We start from the raw sequence: 12,575 nt of genomic DNA, 5'->3' as shown, positions 1-12,575 counted from the left end.
AAAAAAAAGAGAGAGAGAGAGAGAGAAAGACAAGTAACCATAATAAACTACATGACTGCATTGCTTAAAGATAAAAAAAAAAAAACCTTTACAGAGTAATTGTGTAAATCTTGTACAATGAAATAAAATTATGATAAAAATAAATGGAGTAGCCCATGCCTATAATCACAGCTACTCAGGAAGCTGAGGAGGATTACTTGAGCACAGGAGTTCAATATCAGCCTGAGCAATACAGGGAGACTTCATCTTTTATTATTATTTATGTATTTAAATTAGGTATATAAGACAGCAGAATGCACTTTGATTCATTGTACACAACTGCAGCACCATTTTACATTTCTATGGTTGTACACGATGTAGCACCACACCATACGTGCAGTCATACATGTACCTAGTGTAATGATGTCCATCTCATTCCACCATCTTTCCTGCCCCCATGCATCCTCCCTACCCTCCCTCTCCTTTGCTCAATCAAAGTTCCCTCCATTTTCCCCATGCCTCCCCGCTCCCCATTATGGATCAGCATCCACCTATCAGAGAGAACATTTGGTCTTTGGTTTTTTGGGATTGGCTTACTTCTCTTAGCATAATATTCTTCAACTCCATCCATCTACCTGCATCCATCATCCTCGTCAACACTTACTGTTGTTTGTATTCTTGATAACTGACATTCTGACTGGCATGAGATGAAATCTTAGAGTAGTTTTGATTTGCATTCCTCTAATTACTAGAGATGTTGAACATTTTTTCATATATTTGTTGATCAAATTCATACCTTCTGAGAAGTGATTGTTCAGCTCCTTAGCCCATTTATTGATTGGGCTGTTTGGTTTTTTGTGGTGTTAAGTTTTTTGAGTTCTTTATATATCCTGGAGATTAGTGCTCTGACATGTGTGTGACAAAAATTTGCTACCAAAATGTAGGCTCTCTGTTCAACTTATTGAATGTTTCTTTTGCTGAGAAGAAGGGAGACCTCATCTTTAAAAAAAAAAAAATTTGTAAGAAAATTGGTGAGGATGTGGGGAAAAAGGTATATTCATACATTATTGGTGGGACTGTAAATTGGTGCAGCCAATACGAAAAGCAGTATGGAGATTCCTTGGAAAACTGCAAATAGAACCACCATTTGACCCAGCTATTCCACTCTTCGGTCTATACCCTAAGGATTTAAAAACAGCATGCTACAGGGACACAGCCACATCAATGTTTATAGCAGCACAATTCACAATAGCTAAACTGTGGAACCAACCTAGATGCTCTTCAGTAGATGAATGGATTAAAAAAATGTGGCATATATATACAATGGAATATTATACTCAGCAATAAAAGAATAAAATCATGGTATTTGCAAATAAATGGATGGAGATGGAGAAGATAATGCTAAGTGAAGTTAGCCAATCCCAAAAAAATCAAATGCTGAATATTTTTTCTTATATAACGAAGCCCCTACACCATAGGTGGGTAGGGAGGGGGAGCATGGGAGGAACAGATAAACTCTAGATAGGATAGAGGGATGGGAGGGGAAGAGAGGGGGCATGGGGTTAGAAATGATGGTGAAATGTGATGGTCATCATTATCCAAAGTACACGTATGAAGACAGGAATTGGTGTGAATATACTTTGTATACAATCAGAGTTATAAGAAATTGTCCCCTATATGTGTAATATGTATATATGAATTGTAATGCATTCCACTGTCAATATATAATTTTTTAAAAAAACTCAAAAATGAAAGAAAAAGAAACAAGTAAATTGAGGAAATGGGGTTAGAAATGCATAAAATGGAGAGGGAGAGGAAAAGGACACTAAAGAATGTGAAAAAGATCTAAACTTTCATCCTTCACAGTGGGGAGTCAATAGGTAATGCCTAAAACATATTAAAAAATTAAGTAGTAGCAATAGAAGCAAATCGTGGCCAAAAAAATAGTTTTAAACACCTAAAGGCTCAGCTAAAAGAGTTGAGAGTAGGAAAAAGAAGTGAAGAGGCATGAGGGGCTACTTAGGGAGTTGTACGTATAACTGATAAAAATTGAAGTCCATTTTAAAGAAAATAGGTAAGCAAAGATAGGGCAGAAGAATAAAAAGGATAAAAGGAAAAAAGAAAACTACTGAACTAGTTAAAGGATGATGAGAAGGGTGAGAGAAAAATAAATACAGCAATACTAATAATCATCAATAATAAGTTAAAGCTTTGGACAAAGACTAGGCAATTTTTTTATATTTAAGGGTTAATAAGCAACACAATAATGATTCTACTTTTAATCATATTATTTTTAGAAGAGATCAACCAATTCCATAGACTTTATTTTTAAAATATCCCTATAAACTTTCAAGTATAAATAAATATATTTTATCAAATAAGTGATTTGCAGCCTCATTCCAGAAAGAAAGAGAATTTAAGGTAGCATCAAAGGACAAGTGAAAATACAAATGGATATAAAACAAAAAGTCAGGATTAAATATAAGAATGAATGGCTAGATTAAAAGGTAAATCTACATGCAAATATAGTTAGATATGGCTATAATAATCACAAAAGTCTATTTTTCTAAAAATATTAAGATTCTAAGCATCACTCAATCTAAGCTATTAAGAGTTGAAGATATCAGCTAGACTTTAGCCCTGCACTAAGGTATAAGTCAATTGTAAAAAGAATTACAGGAAAAGTGAATATTTAGAATTCAGGATATTTATTCATTCATTAAGCACTAAATAAATATCAATGACAAGTAATCAACTGCAAAAGCACTAGCCTCTTCCATATAGAAGATAAAATATATTTTCATCACTTGAAAAAGTGATTTGAGAACTTTCAATACAAATGTGGAACTTCTAAACAATTAATGACAAAGGACTATCTGGACCAGCTGTTAGATAAAACAAAACTTGATGTTAGACTAGAGTAAAATAATCAATACTAACTTATTAATCTTCATAATATGTATAAATATTTTGACATCCCACCATAGAAAGGGAAAATATAGTATCACATATATACATACACCCTTCTAGAGATCAGGTGTAAGCTAAAAGATTACTATGAGGATTTTTAAGCCATATTTCAAAATATTAATATTTAAAGGAGCTGTGTATTGGTAGGAAAATCAGATGCATCCAATGAAATTAACCATCACAAAATAACATGGATAAAGTTTGTACTCTCTCATATTTTTGGGAGATATTTTAGTCTAAATGAATAATTATTAAATTAAATGAACACCTGAACATAGAATAAACCATTGGTCAGTTAAAGGCTTGAAGACTGATTGCTAAGATTTAGTAGGCAGCTAGTAAATTTTATCAGACAATTTTCAAGCCACTGAGATAATAAAAAACACAAATTTGCATAAAATCTCTGTCCAGTTATGATAGCTGTTTCTATCTGGGGAAAGGAGGGGAAAGAAGAGAATAGATACTTTGGGGCAGATATGCATTACAGCAAATCTACACATAGTGAACTTTATAGACAGTACATATGAACTATACTTAAGTGTTAAGATGTTTGAACAATTCTAGTTTGAAGTGGATAACAACTACCTCTCATAGGGAGGGCCTGATAGAAAACTCCAGGGCTGATGCAAGTTCATTTCTTGAGAGGAAGAACTATTATATTGGCTTATAGTGATCATGTGGATATGATGCTGACATCATTAAATTGTTGATCGAAACCAACTCATGTGACTTGAATTTAAATTCTCCCAGATATTCTCTAGGTTGCCTACTGAACCAAGCCAATCATGACAGGAGTCTCAGTGGCACCATCTCATAATAACTTCATCATTGCCCTCCCCTTCTTCAGTTCTGCCCTTAAAATTAATCCTATTAAATGCTACCAGTCTATTTTTATGATAATATCATTCTGCTCAAAAACACAGAAGAGTTCATCATGTTAATTTTCAAACTCTTTTCTGTGGCATGCTAAGGATTACAAAACACCTACAGAGGCTGTCTTACAGCCTGGGAGGTTCAGGTCTCCCTTCTCCCTCATGCCAACTCCAACTAGAATTATTATTTAATCTATCTTACCTATTAGATAAAAGCTCATTTAAATGAAAAATTCTAAGGTTAAAGTAATCGGGAAACACTACAGGAATCTAGCACCAAGCCCAGTATATCTCTTTCCTACAAGTTTTAAAGCCATCCATAAACCTGGCCAACAAATCCATTTAATCTTTTTCTTAGGAGTCTTTAATAGTTCCTTACTGCCTCTTTATCCATACTTTTTGCCATTCCTATCCCTTGCTCTTTCCCTCCAGTCATTCCAAACCACTCATAATTTGCTGAGCCCTGCATGCACTCTCACATCACACGTTAGTCCTTCTTCCTGGAATTCTAAAACCCATTCTTCTGCTCTCATCACCTACCAGCCTACAAACTTCTATTCACATTTTCAAACTCTATTCAAATTGCACCTTCCTGGATAGTCAACTCACATCACAAAACCTATCTCAGACGGCTTTTTATACTTAATAATCTGCAACAGTTTATTCATACACTTACCTTTCACATTACATATAGACTGATTTCCTTAACCAGAGAAGCTATATTATATTTAATACCAAAAAGTATTTAATAAAGATATGATATAATTTGAGAAATATCTATTTTCTCTAAGGAGCACAGAGAGTAATGACAATTGATTTTCACACCTGAATTTCATCTCTCATGAACCTATGATGAACATCTTTCCTTATGTTAAAACTCATGCCTGCATGGTATGTTCCACAGGTTAACTTCAGTTTCTTAAGTTCAGCAGTAACTTGTTCTGTCATTTTTCTAGAAGGACAATAGATGATAGTTGGACCTTCAAATTCCCAATCAGAACCAGAAGGAAAAAAGGAAAAAAAAAGAACAAACATAGTGAGAGAAAGAAGGGGGCGGGGGAAGAATATTTCAGACCAGTTTGGGTTTTATCTCATTTAATATTTCCTTTCCATTAAACAAAAGACTAAAAGCATATTAAAAAACAATGACATATTTAACTTCATGAAAATCTAAAACATTATGGAGAATCACATGTGAAATGAGTTGTAGTGAGCTCCAAAAACTTTTGACTTAGTTTTGGTTCAAATCAAAGTTAAAACATGGAACAAGTAAGTTTGTCCTAGCAGAAGCCGTGATACAAATGTATCAAGTATTGATGCAAATATTCTAGGAATGTAACACAACAGAGAAACAATTAGTCTTAATTTTTGTAGAAGTGAATATTTATATAGAAATATGTATAAAAATTTTTATTCTTTTATGTTCATAAAGTTGAGCTTATTTACTAAAAAAAAAGACCTTTTTTGGAATATTGCAAGATTCCTTTTATGGTTCAAAGAAGTAATTACTAGCAATCTTGAGACCATCAATGTTTAAGAAAAAACTCTTTCAATGTCTATTGTAGAAATTTGTGCTTACTTATTAAGAGTGTAAACAATGATTTCCATAAAACATTTAATACCTCAATGCATTCATTTACTTAAGGGTATTCATTTATGCTGACTTAATTATTACAGACAAACAACTATTTTAGATTCATGAAAAGTTAATTTAGGGCAGGGACTGTACCTCAGTGGCAGAGTGCTTGCCTAGGATGTATGAGGCACTGGGTTCAATCCTTAGCACTGCATAAAATAAACAAACAAAAAAAAAGGCATCTGTCCATCTATAATTACAAAAATCATAATTTGATTTAATTTTAAATTCATATACCCTTTGATGTAATTTCAATTTAGAGTTTATTTGTTTTCTGGGTACTAAGGATAGAACCCAGGGGTACTTTACCATTGTACTACGTCTCCTTTCCTTTTTTTAATTTTCATTTTGAGGAAAGGTCTTATAAGTTGCCAAGTCTGGCCTCAAACTTGCTTATCTTCCTGCCTCAGCCTCCCATGTGGTTGGGGTTATAGAAATGTGCCACCTTGTCTGGCTCCAAAATGAATTTTGGGAATTTATTTTATAAAAATACTTATCTGCCAAAAGACAATATGTACAAATATTCAGAGTAAAACTATGATAGTGAAAAATAATCTAAATGTTCATCATTATGTATATTCTTATAATGGAATACTAAAAAAACTTTTTAATATGTCAAACTACACTCTACTGTCATGTATATCTTTTATTTTTTATTTTTTTAGATGTACAGGGACACAATACCTTTATTTTATTTGACGTGGTGCCGAGATAGAACCCAGAGTCTCACACATGCTAGGCAAGTGGTTTACCACTGAGCCACAACCCCAGTCCTCCTAAACAAACATTTTTAAAAAATAAATGTTTTGGCCTGGGGTTGTGGCTCAGAGGTAGAGCACTTGCCTACAATACATGACACACTGGGTTGGATCCTCAGTATCACATAAAAATAAAAATGAAGATATTGTGTCCACCTATAACTATAAAAAATAAATGTTTTTTAAAAATTAAATGCTTATAAAATCATTAAGAAGGACTATGGCAGAGGCTACTGAAAATTAAACAGAAAAATCAGGTAATTTAATAATATTAATAACCTACTCTACACAAGTTTTGATAGTAAACATCATAAAGGAGTGAGAAAGGCTAAACTTTTTTTTTTTTAGTTCACAAAAATCTTATTATAAAAAACACATTTTCAAAGAATAAAAAACTGCTCACCAAAATCTGGATAATATATTCTACACATTAAGGCCCTAATTTAATAAAATAAAATATATGGAAAGATACTTTAAATAAAAGGAGAAATGAATATGGTATGAAATTATTTCTTTATAAACTTAACAACAACAAAATAGGGGTGCACATCTGCATAGTAATACAGTCAAAGAAGTCTATATAGCTAAACATCAAAATATCAATAGTAAATATACATAGAGAATGGGACTGAAAAATGAGCCATTTTCAACTTACAAGTGCATCCATATTATTCAAAATGATATTAAATCTTAAAATTTAAAAAGATACAGATAATATGTAAAAATTCAAACTTAACAAATCAAGCCTAAAAATTCCTTTTACAAAAGGAATTTACTGCGAAGTAACTTACTAAAAACTGTTATGTCTTCATAACAATTTCCTGAGGGTGAAAACAAAAAGCAGTCCTTATTTGCCTAACCATTAAATGAAATAGGCAAAAGAGGTTCATCTAATTATCTAAATAAATATAATGTGAGGGCTGGGACTGTGGTTCAGTGGTAGGATGCCCGCTGTGTGCGTGTGAGGCCCTAGGTTCGATCCTCAGCACCACATAAAAATAAATAAATAAAGATATAATCTCCATCTACAACTTAAAAAATGTTTAAAAAATATATAATGTGAATATAAAAACAAAATAAGGCTATTTTAAAAAACATTTTCAATCAATAAATAGAAAAAATGTAAATACTGACAAATGGCAGAATCAAAGTAAGAGAAGAAAATGGAAATAAAAAACCATTGATCTGAAGCCTTAATTACCCTCTACTTCATGTCTCAGATCTGTAGAAAGCATTCTGACTCTCAGTGTTTTACTACTACTATAATCTGCTTGAAGAAGACTGAAAATGGGTACAGAATATTTCTTGATCTGTTTTTAGAAAAAAATTCCATATTAAATATTGACATATTGCTTCCAATATTAGGTAAAGGAGTCTGATCTTCATTCCCTAGAATAGAATTCCAGAAAGGTGCTCCAAGATTTTAAGAGGTGTGCTTTCAGAAGATGAATATGAAAGTTATGTGCAGAGTGAAACCATGAGCAAGAGGAGGAGAGAAATCTGTTAGGAGATATTCAGTCTGGGATATAAAGTAACAAAGACATAAATTAGAAGAATTAACATAAAAAAAATAGAAGGAAACATTTGCATAAGACATGGAGACCAACAGTGTCAAAACACAGAGAAGCCCATATGGTGGTGCTTGCCTATAATTCCAGTAGCTCTGGAGGCTAAGAGAGGAGAATCCTGAGTGCAAAGCCAAGCATCAGCAATTTAGAGAGGCCCTATGCAACTCAGTGAGACCCTGTCTTTAAATAAAACACAAAACAAGGCTGGGGATGTGGCTCACCACCACCAACAACAACAACAACAAAAAATACTTGGGAATCAACCTAACAAAAGAGGTGAAGGACCTATACAACGAAAACTACAGAATCCTAAAGAGAGAAATAGAAGAGGACCTTAGAAGGTGGAAAGATATACCTTGTTCATGGATAGGCAGAACTAATATCATTAAAATGGCCATATTACCAAAAGTTCTCTATAGGTTTAACGCAATGCCAATCAAAATCCCAACGGCATTTCTCGCAGAAATAGAAAAACCAACCATGAAATTCATCTGGAAAAATAAAAGACCCAGAATAGCAAAAGCAATTCTAAACAGGAAGAGTGAAACAGGCAGTATAGTGATGCCAGATTTTAAACTATAACTACAGAGCAATAGTAACAAAAACAGCATGGTACTGGTACCAAAACAGGCAGGTAGACCAATGGTACAGAATAGAGGACACAAAGACCAATCCACAAAATTACAACTACCTCATATTAGACAAAGGTGCCAAAAGCATGCAATGGAGAAAGGATAGCATCTTCAACAAATGGTGATGGGAAAACTGGAAATCCATATGCAACAAAATGAAATTGAATCCCTCTCTCTCACCTTGCACAAAAGTTAACTCAAAATGGATCAAGGAGCTAGGAATCAAACCAGAAACTTTGCGTCTAATAGAAGAAAAAGTTGGCCCTAATCTCCATCTCGTGGGGTCGGGCTCCAAATTCCTTAATAGGACACCCATAACACAAAAGTTAAAAACAAGAATCAACAAATGGGACTTACTCAAACTAAAAAGTTTTTTCTCAGCAAGAGAAACAATAAGAGAGGTAAATAGGGAACCTACATCCTGGGAACAAATATTTACCCCTCACACTTCAGATAGAGCTCTAAGAACTCAAAAAATTAAACAACAAGAAAACAAATAACCCAATCAACAAATGGGCCAAGGATCTGAACAGACACTTCTCAGAGGAGGATATACATCAATCAACAAATACACGAAAAAATGCTCACCATCTCTAGCAATCAGAGAAATGCAAATTAAAACCACTCTAAGATACCATCTCACTCCAGTAAGATTGGCAGCCATTATGAAGTCAAACAATAACAAGTGCTGGCGAGGATGTGGGGAAAAGGGTACGCTTGTACATTGCTAGTGGGACTGCAAATTGGTTCAGCCAATTTGGAAAACAATATGGAGATTCCTTGGAAAGCTGGGAATGGAACCACCATTTGACCCAGCTATCCCCCTTCTCGGACTATACCCAAAAGACCTAACTAAAAAGAGCATGCAACAGGGACAGAGCTACATCAATGTTCATAGCAGCACAATTCACAATAGCTAGACTGTGGAACCAACCCAGATGCCCTTCAATAGATGAATGGATAAAAAGAAAAAATGTGGCATTTATACACAATGGAATATTATTCAGCACTAAAAAATGACAAAATCATGGCATTTGCAGGGAAATGGATGGCATTAGAGCAGATTATGCTAAGTGAAGCTAGCCAATCCCTAAAAAACAAATGCAGAATGTCTTCTTTGATATAAGGGGGGTGACTCAAAACAGAGCAGGGAGGAAGAGCATGAGAAGAAGATTACCATTAAATAGGGACAAGAGGTTTGTGGGAATGGGAGAGAGAAGGGGAATTGCATGGAAGATGATAGGAGACCCTCATTGTTATGAAAAATTACATATAAGATGGTGTGAGGGGGAAGAAAAAAGAGAGAGAAAAACATATGTCACAGTAGATTGGGTAGAAAGAGAAGAGGGAAGGGAAGGGGACGGGAGGGGGGGATAGGAAGGGCAGCACAATACAATAGACACTAGTATGGCCCTATGTATAAACGTGGCTGTATAACAAATGTGATCCTGCAATCTGTACACATGGAAAAATAAGATTAAGATTACGTACTCCATTTGAATCAAATGTATGATATGTCAAGATCATTGTAATGTTTTGAGCAACTAATAAAAAAATTTTTTAAAAATTGAGGAAAAAATGTTGCCCCCGCCCAAAAAGGCAAAGAGAATGATAAAGATTACAAATACTCCTATTCAAGCATCAACAGGGAATAAAAATAACAGAAGAATTAGTCCCTAACTTCAAAAATATACTTTTTCTCAAGTTACTGAACTGATTATGTAATACCACACTTAACTTGAACCACAGCTAGGTAAAATCTGAAATAAGTCAAACATGTATTAGAAAGAAATAGTAAAAAAATAAATAAATTTTTCTATAAAAAAAGAAATAGCTACAAAAATCCATCAACCATTAAATCCTTACCTTGTCTTTTTAACAAGAAATGGCTTTAGATCTTGAAGAATGTTCCCTGTTTTCCGTCCAACTTCTAAATATAGATTTGGTCGATCAAAACTAGTACAGGTAATCTGAGGATTGTTCAGTTTTAAGCAACGTACAATGTCTTCCCGGATTGAAGAACTTGCAGTTGCAGTGAGGGCAATGATTGGAACCTGAGTGAATAAACATGATTTTTTAAAATGTTCACTAATTCTGAATATTTCTACTGCCTTCTTACAAAAAGAGTGCTGAGGAGGTACACTGTCAAAAATACCTTAAAATTACACTTTTTAATAAAAGAAAAAGAAGCTCCTTAACTGTTTTTTAGTCTTCTAAACATAACATTGCTTCTTAAAAAAAAAACCAGAAATTATTTATAAGCACTAAATACAATTTACTTTGTTTTATTAAATTAAATGTATTTATTAGCTCGCTATCTTTCCAGTTATTATTTTAAACTACTACATCTATAAATAGTACCCATATAAGTAAAGATGCATTACTTACTTTTTTTTTTTTTTTTTTTTGGAAAATCTAACTGTATAAATCAATGAGGTGTTTTCTGTGGGTTTTTTTTTTTTTTTGGCAGATCAGTGTTTTAGTGTTTTGTTTTGTTTTTTTGTCTCTCATGAAATATATCAGTTTACAGCTTTTCATATCTAAAAGCAAAGCTTCCCCTGACCTGGATAACCTCTTTCCAGTCTTACTAAAGTGAATCAATGGCATGGTATATATAATATTAAATGTGTATTATTAATTGCTTCCTAAAGCAATGAAACCATACTCTATTTTCAGTCTAGCAAAGACTCTGAATTATATAATCAACCAAAAAGGAACATAGCAGGCATGAGGAAAAACATACAATCTTCCAGAAATTCAAAGGCACGATAACAAAATATCTCCCATAAAACTACACTTCATATTTTTGTTCCTATTATATAAGGGAATCATACTCAATTATGCTATATTTCACAATCAGGAAAAAAATGGGTTACATCTTAAGGTTGTTCCTAAATAATTAGCTGTTCCATTACCAGAATACAATTTTCCTAAAAATACGTTTTGGCTTATTACAGACAGAGGAAACAATGTCTCAATAAAATGGTTTTTTTGGATATGCTGTAGCTATCACACAAACCAGCTTAAATAATTATCTTTTGTATGTAAAAATTTACATACAATTTACCAATTCGAAAAGAAGTGTAGAGTCTGACTCAAAATTAAAACAAGATACAAATTACAAACTGTTTTGTTACATTTGCAATTAATATAGATTTACTAAATTAAAAACTATCTCATCTTGGGAGATTTTATGAATGAAAAAAAATAAAACCAACATGACCAATTAATTGCATCATTTTTATATTCTCTATCCTTAAATTCTGTAAAACTTTTTAAAAACTTAACCCCAAAACTAATTTAATTGATCTCTGGCTTCCAATCAGACTCTTCTCTGAATTTTGAATGCCTCCATAAGGAAGTAGAGATAAATGGGCTAATTTAAAGAAGTTAATTTCTCTAACCAAGTCTTAATATAGATACATTTCTGTGTTAATATATAGGTACTAACAAATATATGGCTGAGAATAGGGAAGTTGAAAAATTAGTAGTTTTGGGCTGAGGTTGTGGCTGAGTAATAGAGTGCTTGCCTAGCATGTGTGAGGCACTGTGTTTGATTCTCAGCACCACATATAAATGAATGAATAAAATAAAGGTCCATCAATGTCTAAATAAAATATTTTTAAAAAAATAGAAATTACTAGGACATACACATTCTCACCCTGACAATAAAGCATTTCCCTTAAGTGCTTCAATCAACCTATTTATAAATGCACTAATAAATACTTGTTTATCTGCATATGCAGATTAAAAAGGGACATTTTTTAGGATATAGCTCATAAGAAGAGAGGGTTAGGGCTGGGATTATAGTTCAGTGGTAGAGCACTTGCCTCACGTGCATGAGGCCCTGTGTTCAATCCTCAGTACCACATAAAAATAAATAAATAAAAATAAAAGGGGAGGGAAGGGACCATTAAAAAAAAGAGAGCACGGGGCTGGATATGTTTCTAAGAGAGATAATGTATCAGTAGACAGAAAATGCATTTACGAAAATATGGAAATTAAATGTCACATCTCCAAAAAGTTAATGGAAACATCAGGCAAAAGAGCAGCACAGCAGTGAAACAAACCTGGCTTGGAATCAACTACTTGGTTTAATGTCTACCTTTAGCTGTGTGTTTATCTCTCCGAGCTTTGGTTTTGTCCTATAAAAAATGGCT

General features: G+C 33.3%; 1 protein-coding gene across 8 annotated transcripts in view; it reads right to left on the bottom strand.

Moving 5' to 3' along the window:
* Positions 1-12,575, bottom strand: part of Wrn (WRN RecQ like helicase) — a 142,235-nt gene that overhangs the window by 58,864 nt on the left and 70,796 nt on the right. For all 8 annotated transcript variants that reach the window (XR_013430403.1, XM_078031156.1, XM_078031159.1 and 5 more), the window contains 2 exons: positions 10,283-10,469; positions 4,647-4,822 (listed from right to left, as the gene is read on the bottom strand). Coding sequence is in view for 7 of the 8 variants with exons in the window: in XM_078031156.1 (XP_077887282.1) it covers positions 4,647-4,822; positions 10,283-10,469 (363 nt within the window). In the remaining variant the exon portion in view is untranslated. The remainder of the gene's footprint in view (positions 1-4,646; positions 4,823-10,282; positions 10,470-12,575) is intronic.

The sequence above is a fragment of the Ictidomys tridecemlineatus genome, chromosome 14 (genome assembly GCF_052094955.1).
Source record: "Ictidomys tridecemlineatus isolate mIctTri1 chromosome 14, mIctTri1.hap1, whole genome shotgun sequence".
Taxonomy (NCBI): domain Eukaryota; kingdom Metazoa; phylum Chordata; class Mammalia; order Rodentia; family Sciuridae; genus Ictidomys; species Ictidomys tridecemlineatus.
This window is presented reverse-complemented; position numbering and strand designations above follow the sequence as displayed.